We start from the raw sequence: 21,317 nt of genomic DNA on the forward strand, positions 1-21,317 counted from the left end.
AGCTACAAAGACGCTGAGCGGCTCAGCCAGCCGGGAGCTGTTTTATTAACTGCTTTGGTGACCCTGAAACATATGAGGCAAAGCTAGATAAACACATGGTAGCCTGGGGGCCAGCACAGGAACAGTGAGAGGTGGAAGAGTTGGGGCAAATGGAGAGGAGCCTGAGGGAGAGTCAGGGAATAGCATTCCTGGCTGAGGGAATGGGGAATGGCAGATGCTGGGAATCTGCATTCTGACATGGGACCAAATTGCTTCAGTGGCAAGCGGGGTACCCTTGGCTCGCACCCCAGTTGCCATCCTCACAAGGTCCCCAGCTCTGCCACGTCCAGCAGTCGCTGTCCCCTCACGGCCTCGGGCCCCGCACAGAGTGTGTCGTTCTGCGAGAACATCTTATGTCGGTTGGCGGCCAGCCAGCGGCACAGGTCCACGAGGTCCTTGTCACAGACCCAGGGGTTGTGGGAGACATCGAAACCATCCTGCATATCGCGGGTCGGTCTCCCCAGGAACGCCCACAGACCCGGGGGAGTGCTGGACAGAGAGTTATTGGACAGATCCAACATATCCAGCTGCTTTAGGCCCCGAAAGGAGTCGGCCGCCACTGCGGTTAGCTGGTTGTCATTCAGGAACAGGACGCCCAGGAACGGCTGGGGCGCAAGTAAGCCAGCCTCCAGCCTTTGCAGCCGGTTCCCTTCCAGGTGCAGGCGCTGTAGCCGCCTGGGGCCCCTCAGGAATCCCTCGGGCAGCGACTCAAGCAGGTTGTGCCCAAGGTCGAGGGTGTGCAGGGCGCCTAGGTTGGCAAGGAGCCTAGCGGGCAGCGAGCGCAGCCGGTTCTCCGCCAGGTCCAAGTAGCCCAGGGCGTCCAGGCCCTGCAGCCAGCGCGCGCTCGCCTCCTGCAGCTGGTTCTCCCTCAGGACCAGGGTGTTCAGGGCGGCCGAGCTGCGGAACAAACCGGGGGGCAGGCTGCGGAGAGCATTGCGAGTCAGATCCAGGACGCGCAGCCGGGGCACGGGCGCCAGCAGCCCGGGGGACAGTTCCTGCAGGCGGTTGCTGGAGAGGTGCAGTTCCTGCAGACCGGGACACCCTTGCAGGGCGGCGGCGGGCAGCTGAGTCAGGCTGGAGAATTCCACCGACAGATGGACAGTGTCGGCCGGGAGGGAGCTCGGGAACTCAGTGGGACCGTGGCAGGAGACCGTGCTTCCCTTAACCGACTGCAGTATCAAGCATTCCCTGAGGCCCGACACCCCGCCCAAGAGGGCCAGGAGGAACAGGGTTCTGGGAAGGCAGGTATTGAGATCCGGGAGGCTGAGGTTAGTGAACCATGGTGAAAATTATATCCTTTTCTTCCCATCCCCGTGGCCACCACACTGAACTGTACCAAGTCCTTCCTTACCAGGGCTGGAACGATGTGAGCCTCATGGTTTCTTTCCTGAGTCTATATTTGTCTCCTTAGCTGGATGGGTGGGTGGCAGAGCCAGTGAGTTACTTGTTATTCTGTAAAGCCTTAAGCACACTATACCCTGGGTCTCATTCTCACCTGCTGCTTCCCCTCAAGCTTCCAGAAGCAGCCCCGGTTCCACAGCAAATCTTACCTCTAAGGCTCTTAATTTCCTGCGTCTGACCCCTACACACTTCCTCCCCTACTACCAGCTCTCAGAGGTGACCAGTTATTAATTATTCCCAGTCCAAGTATCTAGTTACTTCTAACCTGGTTTGAATCCTGGCTCTACCCCATCTCCCCAGTTATGTGTTCAGAAGGGAGAGTCAGTGGACTCCTGTTCATTCTGCAAAGCTTCAGCCATAATGCCTGGCTTTCATTATCCTTTCTCTGCCCTTCTCAGGAAGGCAGAAACTTCCAAACGGAGCTTATCCTTTCTCTGTCCAGCTCTGGTGTGGGTTGCATGGTTACTGCTGGGTGTTCAAGGAGAACTCATCATCAGGGTGAACATGAATCCCTCTGTAGGCCGATAGGTCTACAGATATGGTCCCTACAACAGCCCCCGGAGGCTTGTCCGGGGCTTCCCTATTCAGTGGGTGTGATCATGGCCTCAAGCCCCTGGTCAAGAGGCCCCTAGCAGACTGTCCGGGAGTAAGCCTGTTTGTACAGTCTGCAGGCCTGAATCTATCCCTAGCAACCTCAATGGGTCAGACTAATGTCCTCATAGCTGTGCTTGACCTAGTGCCAGGTTTGCCCAGAACTGGTCAGGTGAAGACCTACCTCCCTTGATGCTGCCAAGAGGCCATGGCTGCTCCTCTATGTTTGTCCTCAGCACCCCAGGAAGGTGTCTTTATATAGTCCCCACCCCAACTCTGCTCTGCAACAAAACAGGAAGAGCCTGGGGCCAGGTCAACATTGCTACATCCCTTCCTAGCAGTGACTTGCTTCCTGCCCACCCTTTCCCAGACTTTCGCCAGCTTTTACTTCCTTGTTAGGGATGGGGGTAGGGGTTTCCCAACCGGTGTCTCCTGGACTGAGTCCCCACCTCTCCCACCCAGGATTCAGGGACTGAGCTTGCAATGAGATCAGGAGCCTGGCTGCTCTTTGAGCAGGGGACAGGAAATGTGTTAAAGACATCTCAGGTCTTGAGTACCTGGTGTGCTGCTGTTTGCTTTCCCACTGAACAAGGAACAATGCCTGGTTCTAGATTTAAGGTCTTCCACAAGGAACCAAAGCAGGTCTGGCTTAGGTTCTCTGGGACTCGATTTCTCTGCCTGCACAGCTGAACTTGAACTTCAAGAGATTCTTTGGTGATTACATTTATCTGAAGTTCAGTGTGTGCATACATGTGTTGTGAAGTACACCGTGGTACCTCACATGTCATCTCATCACAGCCTAGGGTTAGAGTACAGAGACTATTTTGACACCAGACTAGACTACATACTGAGACTGTCCAACAACAACCCACAATTGCAAAGATGCATTTCAAGGCTATGAATTTGCCTTTGAGGACACCTTTGGCTGTCTGAGTATATGTGATTGCACATGACTTGCATAGGTCATAGGTTGATTCTAGGTGTCTTCCTCAACAGTTCTCCATATCGTTCACCAAGGCAGGGCCTCTCATTGATTGGGCTAGGCTGGTCTGCAAGAGGTCAGGGACCTTCTTGTCTCTGTCTTCCCAGTGTTAAAATTACAGGCATGCACCACCACACTGGCTCTTTCTGAGTGCTAAGGGATTCTAACTCAGGTCTTCTTGCTTGCCCAAGAAATGTTTTCCTCACTGAGCCATTTCCCCTACACCCAGCTAGTTCCTCTTTGTTGGCATCTCAGTGTTATTAAAGTTTTCTTGCCATGACCTCTCCTTCCAGCCTGGGATTTTAAGAGGCTAAACCCCCATTTGCCTGTGAATGTGACTAAAAGCAGGTTTTGTCCCCCAAATATTCCTAATCACCCCAGGAAACAGAGCTGACCCAGAGTCAAGGGGGCCGGTGGATGTAAACAAGAGTTTTATTGACAGGGATAGGGCTGAGGAGGGTCCTGGACTCAGCTGGCCACGTGGCATGCATGGTCAGTTGGCAGTCAGAGGGCATGTCACAAGTGGGGACAGGTGGCATGGGCCTCTCTGACCACCCCAGGGCTGTATTTACAGGGGTGTCTGCCCACTTCCACCCTCCCAAAACCCCCCACAAGCCCTTTAGAAGTAGGTTCCCCCATCTCCCAGCCTGGATCCCCAGATTCCCTCTGCAGGAGCAGGATTTGAACTCCAACCGGCACCTCAGAGGCTCCATCCCCTGGGTTTCTTTCCAGAAGTACCAACATTGGCTCAGCCAATGCCAGGGTCTCTGAGGGCACCACCACCCACATTCTGAGTCGCACACACACACACACACACACACACACACACACACACACACACACACGGCAGCCCTGTCTCACACGCACGCACACATACTTCTGCCTCGGGCCTTTGCACACAAACAGGCCATGCACACGGACACACACACACACACACACACACACACGCGCGCGCGCGCGCGCGCGCGCAGGAGCCCAGGAAAGGGGAGGGGGTCCCTTCTAGGGAGGATGTGTTGAGGCAGGAAGGCTCGTGTCTGCAGCTCTGCCTCCCGTTACCCCATATCCTCACCTCCCACCCCGGCCGACACCCCAAGTAAGAATGGGGCTGTGCAATTTCTTAGAAAAAAAAAAAAACCAAACTCAAAATAAACAAAAATCAAAGTCTATGCTCAGGTAAAAGGTCAGCCTCTTCCCGCCCACCCCGGGGCTTCATGTTCTGCATCTTCCGGGATGGAGGGGGCTCTTGTGCTTCCCTGTGGCGAGGAGATCCCCACCCGCGAGGGTGGGGAACGAACGCGTCCCACTCGGCGCCAGTAGGGCTCGGTGACCTGGGCTGACGCCCGGGTCGCTGTGGTTGGCACCGTCGAGGCATCCGCCCGGCCTAGGGTACCGGGGGTGCAGTCCGCTCGCCCGTCCCGCAGGGCAGCAAGTGTGTAGAGTCCGCGGGTGCGTGGCGGCGAGGACGGTGACCCCCGGGCCTCGCCTCGCCGCTGTTGAATGTGTGTGTGCGCCGCAGGGCGGCTGTTGGGGGCCCATGGGGGCCCGGCCTCCGCAGGCTGCTGGTTGCAGGTGGGCTCCATGGCCCTGGAAGGTCGTCGCCCACCGAAGAAGAGTCCAAGGGGCCCGTGGGTGCGGACACAACCCGCCGGCGGTCCGGGCTGGCGTGAGGCGTGAGTGGGAAGTCGCCTGGGTGAGAGGCCCGGCAGGATCTTGGGGCGCAGAGGCGAGATTCCGGGCCTGACTCAGTCGGCACTGGGGGCTGCTCAGGGGCGCGGGTGTGCGCCAGCAGGAGCAAGGATGTGGAGGCAGAGGCCGACAGCAGCGCGTGGCTGTGGTCCCAGGCTCGCGGTCCTAGGGCGTGGGCGTGTGGGTGTGTTGTGGGCAGGCGTTTCTGGGGCAGAGGCGTCTGCTCAGGGGTGGGCAGCAGCCCCGAATCCAGGTCGTGAGGACCACCATGCAGCAGTGCCGCCTTTGTCCAGCCATTCTGCATAAGCGGGGCCAGCAGGGCCTCCGGGGGACCCCCGGGACCGCCGCCGGCTCCCCCACGACCCCCAGTCCCGGTTCCCCTGCGCTCGCCCAGTCGGCTCACGCTCAGCACTGCCTCGCTGCCGCCATGCGCCAGGATGGCTTCCTTGTCCTTGCGCCGGGCCAGCTCCCGCCGCTCGCGGAGACCCACGAACCAGCCCACGCTGAAACCGGACACCACGGCACCCACCACGAACGCTGCCACCGAGGACGTCACCAGCAGGTTCACCGATACCAGCCCTGCGCGGTCATCTGAGAGGCTGGCGCGCAAGAGTCCTGGGGACAAAGAAGGTGGCAATACAAAAAAAAAAAAAAAAGAAGAAGGTGGCAATACAGTCCCTACACTGAGCTACGCTCCATTCTAGGCGGGGTTCCATCCATGACCACGCCCCAGGCCTCTCACAAGGGCATTCTAGGCAAGGGCTCTACGCCTGAGCCATGACCCTTTGTGCCTATTTTTTCTGGAATCAGTATCTTTCATCTCCCTATTAGATGGTCTCATTTTCACCCTTCATCGCAGCGGCCACCAGAGGGCGACCGTGAACACTGGGTGAACTTAGCTTTTCATGGCTCCCAGCTCACTAAGGAAGTCTGCCATGTGTCCACCCTCCATTCCCAGGACTGAGTGTCTCTGGCTGTGTCACAGCACACAAGGGAGTCCCTTTCTCAGCTTACCAGTGCAGTCACCTAAGCCAGAGGTGCTGGCCCCGGACACATCTTGCTCAAACGTGGCACTGAGATGGGGAGAAGGGGACAGAAGTAGACTCAACACAGAGCTCTGTATACCCAGCCTGGCACAGAAAAGGGAACACAGGCAGTGGGTTGCTAGATATGCCCCACATGTCCCCCTTCCCTATACCTGGTTCCTGGTCTGAGGAAGATGCAGGAGCCATCGGGGGCCCACCCGCAGTATGGATCTTGGCTGCCAATGCAGTTCCTAGGACAGAACACGGAACAGCCAGCTGCTTAGAAAACCTGGCCACGTAGCTTCTAGTCACCGCAACTGCGACTGACTCAGAGTGAGTTTTGGAGGCCCAGGATACTTTCTCTCAAATTTTTACACAAGAAAATGGATGCTCAGTTCAGAAGCATTGCCACGAGACTGGGCTGGAACCTGAGCCCAGACAGTCTATCCTCCCTGAAGCAGCCCCCAGCCTCCCCATTGCTCCTCCAATACAGGCTGCATCCTGCCCCAGGGACTTTGCACAGCCGTGTCCTCTGCCTTTGTTTACCTCTGGTGCATCAAAGCTTTCCAACAACACATAGCTCTCCTCATTCCATATGCTTCCCCTGACCCTGTACCAGCCTTGTGGGGGGTACTCACTTCATGCACCCCGAGTACAGCTGGCAGCGGGCAACAGGAACACGAACCACACAGCGGGGGAAGGCTGCCAGCAGGCCACCTGAGGCAGCATCTAGCTCCAGGCTCAGAAGTCGTTGTCCCCACTCACCAGCACTGCTGGATCGTCCACACCTGGGCACACGGGGTGAACCATGAGGCTGGTATGCCCACCCCATGGTTCAGCCAGTCACTCCCACCTCCCTGCTTATCCTCAGACCTGTCTGGCCGGTAGGTCTCAAACTCCTCCAAAAAGATGCTGGGCCCTGTGGTCCCTGAGACACTGGCATTGGGCTTCACAAGGAATTTGAGGACTGTGCCAACCTCAGAGCCAAGGAAGACTATTGTCTGATTGCCCCATGGGCCTGCACCCACATCCACAGCCACTCGGGTCAGCTGGTGCCTGGAATACAAGATGGAGGTCAGGTTTACCCTGAAGTTTCCTCAGGCCTCCCAGCCCAGGTATCACACACATCCTTTGACCTGTGGGATACAGGAGTAGTTAGAAAGGTGCATACTATCAGATAAACACTGATAGACAGTGACATGAAAAAGTGATGCTATGTTCTGCCTCAGGCCCTTTCTAAGGATGGTGGGCCCTACCCACAGCGTCCTTGCCCAGCATACCCCACAATAATGAAGGCCCTTGACTGGGCTCTATTACCCCCACCATGAAGGACTGGACTACCCCCCTCCCCAGCACTGACCGTATCAGAGTTCTCACAATCCAAGGCGAGTGGCCCAGGGAGGGCACCGCTTCGTCCATCAGTGGGTGGGTCTTTACAAAGTTGAGAATCTCGTCAGGAAGGGCATTGGATGCGTTGTACTGCATACCGGGCGCTGCACAGCACCCGGGCCTGGGTGAAGACAGTGAGTCAGGGAGGATGCCAGGATACCACAATGACGCCCTGATTCCCTGGGGCATCTTGGGGCTCCCCACTTTTATGGTTTCCCTGATCTGATTCTCTGTAGCCTCAGCACCTCTTTACATTCTGATCTGATTTGCCTGGGCCTCACACAGGCCACGCCCCCTAGTCCAGGGCCTTTGTGCACATTTTCACCCTCTGCCCAGCTTATCCCTCAACAAATGAAGATCCTTGAGTGCCTGGCCCTTTGTGCCAGCCTCCTAGTGTCGCTTCCTCCACAAGCTTCTTTGTTTCCCTCCATTGCTCTCCTTATCTGACACAGTGACCAGCCATTGTAGGGGCAGAACACTCCTTGACTACCCTGTGAAGATGGAAGTCACTGTCACCTGGGCCGTGGTACTTGGTCCTCAGGCACTGGGGTCCAGATTGACTCAGGTGACTTCTGCTCCCGGAAGCGGCCTTCAAACACAGCAGCCACTTGGTTCATGTCAAAGGCACAGACAGCTGAGCCAGGGATGCTGTGGGGGTGGGGTGGGGGGGAGAGTGCTGAGCTGGGTGGGGATGGTGCCATCTCTGGGTCCCATGCACTGCCTGAGTCCCCTGCTCCTCCTCTCATCTGAGCAACACAAGCCACTCCACCTCAGAACATCCCCAGGTTGGACCACTGTGCAGCTTTCTTAGACCCTCTCTGATGTACTCAGTTACCACTGAGGATTTAGTCAGTTCCCAGAGGCTATGCTAGCCGGCCTCTCTATTGATCCTCATTTGTCTATGACTTCCTTGTGCACTCAGACCCAAGTCTAGGCCCTGCCCCATGGTTCAATCCTCCATAATTCTAACACATTCCCTGATTTCATTGTCTCCCTCCACACCTCCACATAAGCCTCCTTCCTCTGACCATCACAGAGTCTTGGAACCATTGCATGCACTATGCCCTCTTCCACACCCCAGTGTCACTCTTCAGGAGCCCTTCCTGACACGCCCCACAGGATGAGAGGACTCCAGGTGTTTCTTTCATTCTTTGGCCCCAGATTGGCATGGAGGGCTCCTAGGACCAATGCTGCCCAACACAGGACACAGAAAATATTTGCTGAGTGAATGTGTGAACACTAGGATTCTGGCCAACAAACACCCCCAGTGGACACCTGCCTGTTGCTAGGAGTTGAGAAGACAGCAAGAATCACTGGACGGCCGCCAAGGCTCACCACACCAGTCACAGCCTGCAGTACATTGAAGTAGAAGTGTGAGTCCCCAGGCACGGAGCAGTTGAGCCGGGCCTTCAGGAAGGAAGTCCACTGCTTCTCCAGCACCCGTGGGGAGCCGCCCACATCATTCTTGCATACACGGGCCACACGGGACACCACCACCTGGGCAAGAAGTAGGCACCGGGAACACCCTGAGTTAGCATGATGTAGAAATGGCTACTGCCTGTCATGCCAGACAGGGAACTTCTCTTACAAAGGACTAAGGGGGGACCTGCTACCCACAGCACTCTGGATGCCAGGCAGCAAGGACAGGGGTGGCACAGGCGACAGTGCAAAACATAAATGTGTGGGAGGCTGGATGGGTGAGTGGATGAGTTTCTGGATGGATGGATGGATGGATGGATGGATGGATGGATGGATGGATGGATGAATGGATGGATGGATGAGTTTCTGGATGGATGGATGGATGGATGGATGGGTGGATGGGTTTATGGATTTATGGATAGATGGGTGTATTTATAGATAGATGGGTGGGTGGGTGAATGGATGGATGGGTTTATGGATAGATGGATGTATTTATTTATAGATAGATGGTTGGGTGGGTAGATGGATGGATAGGTGGGTGGATTGTGACTAGACTCAGGTTAATGATTCTGGGAAGGGCTGAAGAATAAATAGTTGGGCTTTTGGTCATGTGTCAGTGAGACAGATTGAGGGAAGGATGATAGACAGGAACTGTGGGACCACATGACATCAATGTCTCCAACACTGTTCTATACAAAGCCTTCAAGCTCCTCAGTTCCTCCTTAAATGTCTTTCAGCCTCATAGACCTGGTCCTCATTGGAGGGGACACTATGTGAAGACTGGTTCCTCTGATCCAGGTGGATTTAATGGATTAGACCTTCTGTCTACTTTCCCTGCCTGAGCCTCTCAGCTAATGTCCTGGGCCCAAGCATCACAGAAGTTGCAATGAAACCTTTTCCAGATAGTTAAACTCCATGGCGATCTCCCGGAAGAAGAAGTAGACGTGGCTTCCCCACTCCACCGCATGCACAAAGTATGGCTCTGTTGAGAGAAGGTGTTGGGATACAACCTTACTCATCATGAAGGGATCTCTGAATGTCACTAGAGCACACTTGAGCTGTGCCTCTTTTTGGAAAGAAGAAACTTAGAATGGTCACTTAGCCAAAATGAACTGAGCCTAGTTCAGCTTTTTTTGGAGGGGGGTGAGTGGGGTCATAAATTAAAAAGAAGACCACTATCCTACCATTCCCATGCAATCTATGCTGTTTTGTGACACCTTCCTCCCTATTTGGTGGAGACCTCAATTCCGCAGTTTCCTACCCTGTCCTTCTATTTCAGGTTCCTCAGCTACCTGCTACCTGCAGGCACTATTTTACACCAAAATCTTCCATCTAGTTTCACCTTTAAAAAGATCAAGAGATTCCAAAGACAAGGTCCCAGACTCTTTTCTCCTGATCTCTGGGACTCTTGTTTTGTTGGGGGTGTCAGGTAAATGTCACCTCTACAAGAACCTCACCTTTAAACCACTTGGAGTCATGCTTTACTGTGCGCAGTGTGGGCCGGTCCCCAAGGCTACGGTAGATAACAGCGTCGATGGCTAGGAAGTCAGTTACTGTGGCTGTGAAGAGCATCCCATCTGGACATCAGGGAACAAGGTGTGAGGGAAGCAGATTGAGATTAAACTGGGAAGGCCCAGAGAGAAGCCAGGCACAGTAGCACAGGCCTGAATCCCAGCACTAAGGAGGCAGAGGTGGTGGATCTCTGTGAGCTTGAGGCCAGCCTGGTCTACAGAGTGAGTTCCTGGACAGTCAGGGCTACACAGGGAAACCCTGTCTCAGAAAATCATAATGACAACAACAACAATAATAATAATCATAATAGAAAGACCAGAGGAGGCAGGAGTGAAAATTAGAATCTCAGCCCAGTATGGACTGTCAATAGGTTGAGCCTGGTTCCCATCAGGATCCTGTTACTGAATGAGCCTGAATCCCAGGCTGAGTCCTCACACAGGATGAGACTAAATCCAGTTGAACCTTGGTCCCAGGCTAAATTTCTTCCTCTGGCTCAGCCTCACGTCTTCCTGAACATGACCCTGACCTGACTATGTCCCCTTAGATTCTGCTCATTTCCCAGCTGCCTCTGAGCAACCAGGATTTTAGGAATGAAAAACGCCTTTCTTGGAACTGGACATGCCAACAGCAGAAATCACTCACCTGAGAAGAGGGCGACATTGGCATGCTTGGGGTCGTAGGGGCAGCGGGCCATACCACTGATGTTGTCTCCAAGAAGCTGCAGTGTGTCCATCTGCAGGGAGGACAGAATCTAAGAATACGTCTCACTCTGCCTGGTAGCTCCAGCCTTCCCCAGTCCTCCACTCCAAGCAGAACCCTAGCTTCATACTGTATTGCTGTGTGATTCTGGCCAGGCAATTAACCTCTCAGGGCCTCAGTTTTCTGGTCTGTGAATGGGCCCGAGTTTATTGTAATCAGACTTGGAAGACAAGGGAGATAAGCCTGAAAAACCTCGTATAGGGGTGTGTGTGGCTGAGAGGAAGCACAGGATAGATGGAGGGCGAAGAAGATTCTTGGGGTCTTGAGAGCTGAGACTCACACTGTAATTGGCACAGATGGGATTGAATGCATTGGAGCCGCACACGAAGAGCGTGGATTCGTCACGAAGCAGGAGCACCTTGACAAAGTTCCGACACTCACCCTGGGGTGGGGAAGAAGGAAGGAGTTGCAGAGGGTGTTGCCTGGTCCCTGTGCACAGGGCTCGGACTGGGAGCTCAATCAAGGCTGACCCAAGAGACGGGGCTATTCCCAAGGGATGAAGGAGATTGGGCGTGACCTGAGTAGATTGGGCGTGACCTGAGTAGATTGGGTGTGGCAATCGAGGCACCTGTCCTTGAACATAACAGTAACAGCTCTGAGAGGAAGAATCACTCCGAGGCTGCAGGGAAGTTTGAGGCCCAACTAGAAACATGGCCAGGGAGGGTAGGATGGGGATAAGCCTGGACAAGGACAGGTTCCTCTTACCTCTTGCTTGCCCTTCATCCGACACACATCGATGTCACTGGGGTTGGAGCGCCAGGTAAGCTTCTGTCAGAAAAAAAGTGTGGTGAGGGGAGTGTGCCTCTCAGCATCCGGCAGATCCCTTCTCCCAGCCAAGTCCATCTTGGACTCCAGCTCCCCTTGAAGAGCTCTGCCCCACTGCAAGCAGTCCCTCTTCCTCACCCGCTGATACCGCAGCTCCGTGGATGTGGATGGCTCCAGTTCTACTTGGTACAGGTTGTCTCTGCAGGAGAGCAGGAGAGCATGGTACAAGAGATGGAGGGAGAAGGACCCTATCACTTCAGTCCAATAACAGTAAACATGATGTCCATCTGCCATCCACATCATTCCTGGTCTGTATTGTGATTTCTGCCTTTGAAATCTATCCCATGCCCACCCTTTTCTCAGTCTGCATGCTGCCACCATGTCCAGCCTCAAACCTCACAGCTTGGACACATTCAGGCCTCGGCACTGACTCAGCCTTGGGAAACTGCCAGCAGGAGGCGCCTGTGAGCATCTAGTAAACTTGCCTAGAGCCCGAGTTCTCTTTTGCATTCCCCTCCATTACTCTGTATAGGCACTCAGTAAATTATGTCTTAGACATTGCCCCTAACAGTACACATGCATCACGCAGCGTCCAACGCCCTTAAGACTCAGGCATAAGCTGGGTGGTGGGCGCATGCCTTTAATCCCAGCACTCAGGAATAGAGGGAGGGGGATCTCTGTGACTTAGAGATGCCAGCCTGGTCTACAGAATGAATTCCAGGACAGCCAGGACTACACAGAGAAATTTTGCCTCAAACAAACAAACACCACCCAACAGCACCTTTAAACGGAGTGCTCAATAGCCTTAAAAAAGGTGCTGAATACCTTGAAACGCAGCATTCAGCCCCATGGGGTTACACTTTCCAGCCAAGCAATAGGCCTATCATGGACCCCTCAAATTCGCTCTTCTGGGCACCTTAACATTTGCATACCTGTCCCCGATGAACAGTGTCCTGTTAACACGTAGCACTCTCTGGATGTTGAGGTCCTCAGCACCCTCTGCAGGGGTCAGACGACCAGGCCCGCTGCCCACGAACACGGGGTAGTGGCTCAGGTCTAGGGGAGGGAGTGGAGGGAGAATTCGTTTGGGAACAAGATCCTGTCCACCCGAGACCCTGACACACCCCTGCCCATCACCCCGCCCCCCGCCCAGACTCACAGTCCCTGGGAGCCACACTGAGTGGAGGTGGTTCATCTGGGAAAAGGCCATGGGTGACCCTCAGAAGCAACAGCAGGAGGAACAGCAGGGCCGGGCGTGGAGGGGGCGCTCGCGGGGTCCACATGGTGAGGACCAGGTGACCACAGGTAACACCTACAAGCCAGAAGGCCAGTGAGTGGAGCTTCCTGCAGTTCCATAAGAGGCCATTAGGGGGCGCGCGAGTCCCTCTCTTCCTCCAGAATAAAAATAATAACATTGATAATAATAATGACGCTCAGAGGTTGTTTAATTAACAAGCGACTTTAAGACCACATGTGCATAAAATTCTCAGGAAATAGCTGCAACCAAAATGCATTAGGTAATTAAAAATTAATCACGAGAATTACAATAATGGATATTATCTTAAAACGTGTGTTTAAAAATCCAATCTCAAAAAGCATTTTAAAAAAATCCTTTGGGAGCTGGAAAGATGGCTCAGTGGTTAAGAGCACTGACTGTTCTTCCAGAGGTCCTGAGTTCAAATCCCAGCAACCACATGGTGGTTTACAACCATCTGTAATGAGATCTGATGCCTTCTTCTGGTGTGTCTGAAGAGAGCTACAGTGTACTTATATATAAATAAATAAGTCTTTTTTAAAAATCCTTCAAATTAAAGCGGGAAAAACTTTAGAGCTTGGCATCATGGCATAGGCCTGTCATCTCAGCCATGGACAGGCTGAGGCAGGAGCATCATTAGTTCTAGGACAGCCTGGTCTACATAGCAAGACCCCCACGATAAAACCAAATGGCCACAAAATTAGAACAAACACACAAAGAGAAACCGTATTTCCAATTCAAAGGCTGAACAAAACATAACAGAATTAAAAGTCCTTGGTATTTTATAAACCACAACATAAGCGATGGGAGTCGTAGAACATTGCAGTGTACAGAGGCCTTGGTGTCGTTGGTGGGTTTGACTTCCTGTCCCCTTGGACCGCTTCCTTCTGCTCTCATTCATAACTGAGGAATCCCGAGTGTGTGAAAACACGTGGGACCCCAGCCCTCCAAACCTGGGGACCCGGGGCAGGGCAGCACCTCCCTACCAGAAAGGAGTACAGTCCAATTTGAAACACTCCACATGGGATTCTCAGCAGCTTCGTCAGTCTCCAACAAATTCTGGGCCTCAGTTTCCCCTTCCAGGCAGCAGAGATGTCCCCCAGCCATCCCCTGACTTTGTGTCTTGGCGATCCTAAGCCACAGTGGGTGGGGTGATGGAGGGAACATCAGCCCCAAGTTAACATCAGCGCCTATTCTAACGGTCAGGGCCAAAAAACAGGAAGACCTTGCACAGCTTCCTCTGCCTGACCCGGGCTTCCAGGATTTGTGACTCAGAGTACTCGTGTTCTAGGACATGAGCCTACTTCCTTACGAGCTTCCTAAACTGGCTCCTCGCCTGTGCTGTCCTTCTGTACCCGTCCGATGACCCCAAATTCCAGGAGACTGACCTCTGCTCTATGGCCATCCTAACCCTCTGGTACCAGCCCCAGACCCTCAGTAGGGATTCTAGGCAAGGCTCCCTAGAGCCCTGGGGGATTTGAGGGGGAGGAACAGCTTAACTCACAAGCCACGCCCCCAGCTCTTTGACTTTGCTTCCTGGGACAAGGTCTGATTCTGTAGCTCCAGACTCAGCAACCACAGGAGCTGCTTTGAGAAGCTCTGGGTTCAACGAGAACCTCTACCCGCTTCTCCCAAATAAGATAGAATAATAAATATAAAATGTTTTGAGACAGAATCTTACTATGTAGACCAGGCTGACCTCAACTTTCCAGAGATCCACCCCAGAGCCATGAATCATCCTACATGATCTCCAGATCCTCGGCCGTGCCCCCCGGCTATGGCGGGCTGAGTCTTCGGGCGTCACCACTGAACTCGGGGTTCTAACCCGTCTCAGACACGCTGCAGCATCCCTGCATGCCAAAGCCCCTCCATGGCACCGCACAAGAAGTCTCCGTCACGCCCTCTCTCTGTCACGAAGCCTAACTTCCTCGCCCCACCACCCCACAGCCCCAGGTTTATGCCATAGTGGTAACTCATTTTCGACTCCACCACAAAGTTCTCTAGCACACAGTAAATGGAAGGAAACCATTGGCCTTTCTCCTCCATCAGCGCCCAGGCTGTCTCCGCCACCACGTCCTCTCTGCCCTCACGCTCTGGACACGAGGGGGCGCCTGCGAGCAACCGGCCCGCCGTTAGTCCTCCGCGCTGCCATCCCATCGAACCTCCCTCCCTTTCTTTCCGACCCTTGCTTTCCCCCTCCCCAACCTTCTCACGGCGCTCTGACTCGCCCAAGGGCTTTTGCACAAGCTTGACACCTTGGGGGACAGCAGGCAGGCCCGCATGGTTTTCCTAGGGCCAAGTAGACTTTTGGTGCTCAGTAATCACTTGTTGTATATGAATAAATAATCAACACTTAGTATTGCGCCCCCACCCACCTCAGTGTTCTTCAGTCCTCTGGCACACACCCAATGTCTGGCTTAGACCAGTCCCTCCCTGTGAGTCCCCAGGAAGTCAGACCACCTACATATTCCCAAGTGTGCTTTCACCCCAGGCAAATGTCCCAGCTGTGAGAGGGGCACCCACACGTGTGTTCACACCTGTCTCAGGGTGCACACCCAGAACCTGCCTGTGAACCTCCCCCACGAGTGGCTTCCAGGGACAGCCCAATTCATTGGCTGTGTGGGGAAACTGAGGCCCAGGATGTGGGATGGAATAGCCAGTGCCTGTGGTTCTCATGCAAACCCTAACTAAGCTCTGCGACCAGTGACTGAACCGGCACTTCCTGGACTTTGACTGCCCCTCTCTGTGTGCCAGGCTCCTGTGACAACTGTAAATGTCCTAAGCATCAAAAGCACCCCCTGAGGGGCAGAACATCCCCTAGTCGATAGTTGTTCTACAATCTTCTTTAGCCACTCAGATTCCCCAAGGGCCAGGGCACCCTCCACCCCATCACCAGGCCTCTTTAAGTAAGTTCTATTTTGAATCTAACGTGGGTCTTTCTTGCTTCCATGAGGGTTGTGTAAGGGCTCTTCCACACCATTCCACTGACACCAAGCAAATCACAGCATACCTTCCATGCCCTGCCTCACCTGGCCTGTGACTCCAGGCCCTGATGCCACTTTCCTGGACTTCTCTGGACTCCACAGGGAACACAGAGACCAAGGGCTCTCTGCCGATTGCAATCCCCTGCCACCACCTCCTCTGTAGTTGTGCTCCCTGCAGGCCACTGCCTCAGGGTTCCGGCTGTGCTGCTGGTGTCCCCAGGGGGAATCAAGTGACTGTGGGGCAGCCGGGCCCCTGTGCTGGCCTGGTCTGGTTACCAGCTCTCCTTACAGCTGCCCTCCAGCTGCCTCTCTGGCCCCACTTAGCATAGCCTCATGTCCCCCTCAGCACAAACCTCTTCCGGACTCATTACTGCTGCTTCAGTTTCCTCACCCACAAGACAAGCCCGTAGCACACACCCACCTCAGTAAGTTATCAAAGTGTATATGAGCAGTGCACGGTAGTTGATTAGCAGAAGGATATCTCTGAGCTTGCTGAGTCCTTCAGTGCCCTGGTGGTCACTGCTGTGTCCCTGAGCCTAACATAGGGCCGGAATAGAGTAGTCACTGATAAATATCAGGTGAAAAAAGAACCCTGGCAAAGGCATGCGTACCCAGACTCCCTGAGTCCAACTGCAGGCCAACATGGCCATAGATGCCCAGGCCTTGGAACTACAGCAGGTATACAGAAGGTAGTCAATAAATGATGTACAAAGCTCCCCATAGGTGTGAATCCACTTTATGCCCACACCAGTCTTGAGACCATGGAAAGTACAGAGCTCAGAGAGGTTGAACTATTTGGCTGAAGTCACACAGCACACCCCAGTGGATGGTGGGGAGAGGAGTGAGGTGACTTTGAACCACACCTACCTAACATGTGACTGTTCAATGTTTACCTACATCTGACATGAGGACACCTAAGATATGACAGGCAGCTGGGGCCTCACTAAGGACTGCTGGGAACAAGAAGTGTCAGCAAAGAGCCTGAAGAAGACAAAGGTGGAAAATAGGTCCCCGAGGAAAGATCATGGTGTCAGAGTGGACCAGGGGTGCCATTTAAGTCAGGACTCAGTAATGGCGGACACACAGGTAGAATGGATGTAGAACCACACACTGGTAAAAGTCAAGCCCTGTCACGGAGAGGGTGACCTCAGGGGAACGTGTCTTCTCAGAACCTTTAAGATGACCCCCAGCACACACTTAGGAGCACCTGTGTTCCCAGCTCAGATCTGGAGCGTCCACTGTGCAGAACTCTGTGGTAGCATGTCAGAGGACATCTACCTCAGTACCAGGGATAGTGACTGCTCTGACTTTTCACAGGTGGCAATACTGAAGCCACCCATAGGGACCCACCTAGAGATGAAGAGGCCCCCAACTCCTGCAGGCACCAGTACCCATAGTCACTGCAGCCACAGCCCTCCAGCCCAGAGCCATGGTCACTGCTCCCTGTTCCCAGCCACAGGGGCCTCCTCCACCGTACCAGGCTGCATCCTGCAACTGGGGCCTTTGCACAGCTGTGTCCCCTACCCCGGGGTCTTCGCATGGCTGTATGTCTGCTGCAGGGTTATTCCTCTCAACCATTCCACCCCTGTTCCACCTCTTCTTCCAGCCCCTGGATCTAAAACCACCTCTAAAACCTCAGCTGCAGCACCCATGTTCTGTCTTTAAGGTGTTCAGCGCTGGTATACTTGGTTTGCACGGTTGTGAATTCAACAGCCATGTGGGTAGGGGACTGGCCCTATCAACACTGGCCATTGGCTTTGTTTTACACATGTAGAAACTGAGGCTCAGAGAAGGGCAGGCTTGATCCAAGGGTGGCTCCTGCTGCCAGGCGAAGAGCCACATCCTGGCAAGGGCTCTCTGCTACCTCTTGTATCAGAGAATACGTGACCACCCAACACAGCCTTCACAGCTCTAGCTGTAGTGCCCCTTCTCCGTGCACCTTTCCTGAGTTGCAGTGCAGAATCAAACATTCCCTAGCTTCAGTTTGCTTCCTCCACTCCAGTCCCAGCTATAAACAGCAGAGTAAACTAGGATCTGCCTCTGTTCCCCTTCCATGGTCTGAAAGAGTCTTGAGGAACAAATAGAAAAGTTAGGCTTACTGTCTGAGCCAGACACAGACCACGGCACACAGGAGCCACTGGGAATGCTTGTTTACTGACTGACTGACTGACTGACTGACTGACTGACTGACTGACTGACTGACTTCCCTAATCACCTAAGGCCCTCCTAGAAACCTATAATCCCCCTTAGGGCTCTTGAAGCATTCAAGAAGTTCCTTGGGGCTGAGCCAAGAGCATCCTGGGAAATGTAGTCTTCAGCCGGTCTGGCCTCTCAACTGAGTTAAAAGTCACCTACCCACTCTGGTTCCAGAAAGTCGCAGTCTCGTGCCAGTGCTCCGGCTCCCAGCAGCCCTTCCTTGAGGCCCGCAAGCCCGGAGGCCTCGTCATCTCCTCTCTCCTCTACCACCCTCCCTGGCTCCTTGTGCCCCTGGGGATGAAGCTCCTGCTCCAGCTTTCTCGTCTCACCCCACTTCAGAAAGTTCAGCCACCCTGGAAAGTCCTCCCATTCCCCAGTTCAGTGGCAGAGTCTGTCCTCCCAGCTGCCACCTCCAGGGCCACACCCAGGGTCAGCTCAGGACACCCGCCTTCCCAGGAGAAGCCAGTCACCTTTTCTGTCCGGCTCACCTGTCCGCAGGCTGACGTCACCTCCTCCAAGGGCAGCTGCCTGCCTGCCCTCTGCCAATGGATAGACAGACAGATGGACAGGACTAGGGCTGAAAGCCCCGGAGAATGGAGGACCAGGAGGCACCGGGACACACGCAGCTGAGTGAGGAGCCGGCAGAGCCTGTCCTGAGGAGGCCGCACAGAGACTGACTACCTGCCCCAGAACACACAGAGAAGCTAAAGTTCCAATCCACTTCCTGCCAGTGACTGAGACATCAGGGCCACCCTTGGAAGGGACAGGGACTCGCGAGCACTAGGTTTTCAGTTAATGGAAAGAGCGGGGTTCCCCCTCTTGCTGTGGAACTCAGGGCCTCACAATATGGGGAAGCCTCAATTGCCGCTCAGTGCCTCAGTTTCCCCATCTCCTCTTGGCCACCCTACTATTGCTGACAGACACGATACAGATACAAGATGCCCCCAGGCTGCCATCTACCAAGCAGGGAGCAGTGGCCACCCAGTCAGAGGGCCAGACAGGATTAGGCTATGTCCAGATCCAGGCCCTGAACCTTAGATCTCCCCCACTTCTAACCTCTCTAAATAGCCTGAAGGCAATCGTGAACCCTGAAAACCCGCTAGAAAATCCGAGTCCAAGACACACAGAGTATAAAGACGTGTTGTAACCAGGCAGAGGCGCTCTGGCCAGTCCCTTCAGCCATTCTGTCCCCAGGGCCATCCTCCTCCTCCCAGAGCTTACTGGCCTGCAATATTGGGGTTCCCAACTCCATTGCGGTTTGGGGTGGGTGTCAGGCAGGTAGAAAAAATAAGAAGTCGGGGGTGACACAGATGTCAGGTAGAGTGACACAGACCTCTGCAAGGGTGCCGGAGATCTAGAGAGCAACACAGACCTCAGGCAGGTGACAGAGACCTGGGAATCCCAGATGGGAGTGACATAGACCTTAGGCTGGGGTGACAGACCACGGGCAGAGAGGGCCTGGGATCCTAGAGTCCCTCCCGACCTCAGGGCTGTCGTAGGCCTAGAATTCTCCATCTGAGGCCGAGGTGGGGGGTTTGGCCTGGCAGCAGCCCTGGGGAGGCGCCCCAAAGTCGGCAGTGGAGAGCAGAATGGGGCACGTGACCCCCGCCCCAGGGACCAATCAGCGCCGCGGTCGGCCTGGGGGCCACGGTGGCACCCACCCCGCGCCGCTGCCAGAGACGCTCCTTTGTCCCATTGTCAGGCTTTGGGGGGGGGGGCTTGGCAGCCCAGTTTCGGGCTGTGCTGCAGCGGGGGCGTTGGCCGCGGCCTGTGTTGGGGGCCCTGTGTTCATGCCAGTTGCGGGGCCAGCAGAGACCAGCGGGGACCCGAGAGCCTGGGGTGCAGTTGGTGCACAGGGCCGCGTGGGGACCCACAGGAGGTCGCGCTATGTGTCCCGCCCCCTCCCCCGCTCCCACCAGTAGGCCGTCACCCCAATAAGCCACTGTCGATGCCACGGCGTGGTGAGCCCCGGCTTTGGCTGCAATCCCCGCCCGCTGCGCAGCCCGTTAGCCCCGCCCAAGGCGCTGGAGCTGCGACCGCACGCGGGGGGCCCCCCAGGCCAGTGCCGTTGCACGAGGCGCCCGCGCCCTGCGCGCGCCTGGTGCGTGCATGTCCACTGCATCTGTCCCTGAATCTGTTCCTGCATCTGTCCCTGCGTCTGTCCCTGCGTCCGTCACCGCATCTGTCCCCGGTGCATCTGTCCAAGGTGCGTCCCCGCGTCCGTCCCTGCACTCACCTCCAGCGCAGGCCGAGCACCTGCCCGGCTCCGCCCCGGCCCCGCAGCGCCTCAGCCCAGTCTCCCACGCGCGGGCGGCTCCCGCGGGGGCGCAGCGCGGTGTCCCGGACGCGGCCGCATCTCTGCCGCCGCCGCTGCGACTCGCAGCTCCGCCACCTCCGCCCCCCCCCCGCGCCCAAGCTCGGAGCTCCGCAAAACCCGGCACAGATCATCAAGGAGCGGAGCACAGACGGGAGAGGGCGCCTCCACCATCTCCGGCCTCAGTTTCCCTTTCTCTGTCTCTCCTCGGGAGTGGCTCTAAAGATCACCCGCTCCCGCACTGAGCTGCGCTCTGTTCTGACTCTGGACATCTCCAGTATACCATAGGCACTCCATAGACGTTTTGCTATTGTATATTCCAGTGAATTTCCAATTCATCTGACCGGTCACCCACACACAGGAACCACATGGATATGGAGAGAGGTCCCACGGTCCTGGTGGCTCATGACATCATTGAGTCAAACCATCAAGGTCTCCTTTATTAATTTATAATGATGATTGACTAAGGCCTGCCCCAGCACGCCGGCAACACTCACTTTCTGAGGGACATTGGGACAGCAAGATATCTCTTTCCATGCCTCAGTTTCCCACTATCTAAAGCCCCAACCCATCTCGGTCATGACGCTGAATGAAAACCTCTCTCGGATTGGCCTCACCTCCTGGCATCTCCCAGATACAGCAAGCACTCCACAACTGCTTTTGTAATTGTCTGTGGAGTTGAGTCCTGCTCACATAGCTGTCCCGCAGCTCATCCAGCTGAGGACTCTCAACCAGAGGTTGGGACTCTGAGCTGCCTGGGACAGCCAAGTCTGTGGGTGTCAGGATTTGAATTCTGGCTTGTGGGCACCCTGAGGGGTTGGAGCAGACTCCCTGGTATCACCACTGTGGTGACAGGCTGAGACTTCACTTAGTCCATCAGCTTTTCTGTCCCCTGTATATCAGCCAAGACACCGCTTCTGTGGAGAAACTGAGGCAGGCGATGAAGCCAGTTCTCAGCCTACTCAACTTGGCCCAGGATCGAGTTTATCTGACAAGCATT

At 54.9% G+C, this 21,317-nt stretch overlaps 2 protein-coding genes and 1 long non-coding RNA gene across 6 annotated transcripts; 1 reads left to right on the forward strand and 2 right to left on the reverse strand.

Annotated features, from left to right (window-relative positions):
* Nucleotides 1-9: 9 nt before the first annotated feature.
* Lrg1 (leucine-rich alpha-2-glycoprotein 1) lies at nt 10-2,259 on the reverse strand. Of its 2 annotated transcripts, XM_087567156.1 has the most exons (3): nt 2,216-2,259; nt 1,391-1,450; nt 15-1,302 (listed from the first exon to the last, which is right to left on the reverse strand). In XM_087567156.1, exons 2-3 carry the CDS (start codon nt 1,414-1,416, stop codon nt 300-302), a joined length of 1,029 nt encoding a protein of 342 aa, XP_087423282.1. In that variant the 5' UTR covers nt 1,417-1,450; nt 2,216-2,259; the 3' UTR covers nt 15-299. The 2 variants fall into 2 exon arrangements, with proteins under 2 accessions (NP_001009717.1, XP_087423282.1); NM_001009717.1 differs by lacking the exon at nt 1,391-1,450 and having other exon boundaries at nt 10-1,272; nt 2,216-2,250.
* On the forward strand, nt 928-9,713 carry LOC148003253 (uncharacterized). The gene is made up of 2 exons (XR_015629292.1): nt 928-1,307; nt 9,270-9,713. It is a non-coding gene; the product is annotated as an uncharacterized LOC148003253 (long non-coding RNA).
* Nucleotides 3,422-20,399, reverse strand: Sema6b (semaphorin 6B). 3 transcript variants are annotated; one of them, XM_087567887.1, is made up of 17 exons: nt 20,240-20,399; nt 12,728-12,880; nt 12,501-12,624; nt 11,707-11,767; nt 11,509-11,571; nt 11,084-11,185; nt 10,687-10,777; nt 9,990-10,109; nt 9,426-9,514; nt 8,393-8,610; nt 7,630-7,761; nt 7,085-7,234; nt 6,598-6,780; nt 6,363-6,512; nt 5,898-5,975; nt 5,714-5,772; nt 3,423-5,314 (listed from the first exon to the last, which is right to left on the reverse strand). In XM_087567887.1, exons 2-17 carry the CDS (start codon nt 12,849-12,851, stop codon nt 4,395-4,397), a joined length of 2,664 nt encoding a protein of 887 aa, XP_087424013.1. In that variant the 5' UTR covers nt 12,852-12,880; nt 20,240-20,399; the 3' UTR covers nt 3,423-4,394.
* Between the last annotated feature and the right edge of the window lie 918 nt (nt 20,400-21,317).

The sequence above is a fragment of the Rattus norvegicus genome, chromosome 9 (assembly GCF_021556685.1).
Source record: "Rattus norvegicus strain SHRSP/BbbUtx chromosome 9, alternate assembly SHRSP_T2T, whole genome shotgun sequence".
In the NCBI taxonomy this organism is placed as follows: Eukaryota; Metazoa; Chordata; class Mammalia; order Rodentia; family Muridae; genus Rattus; species Rattus norvegicus.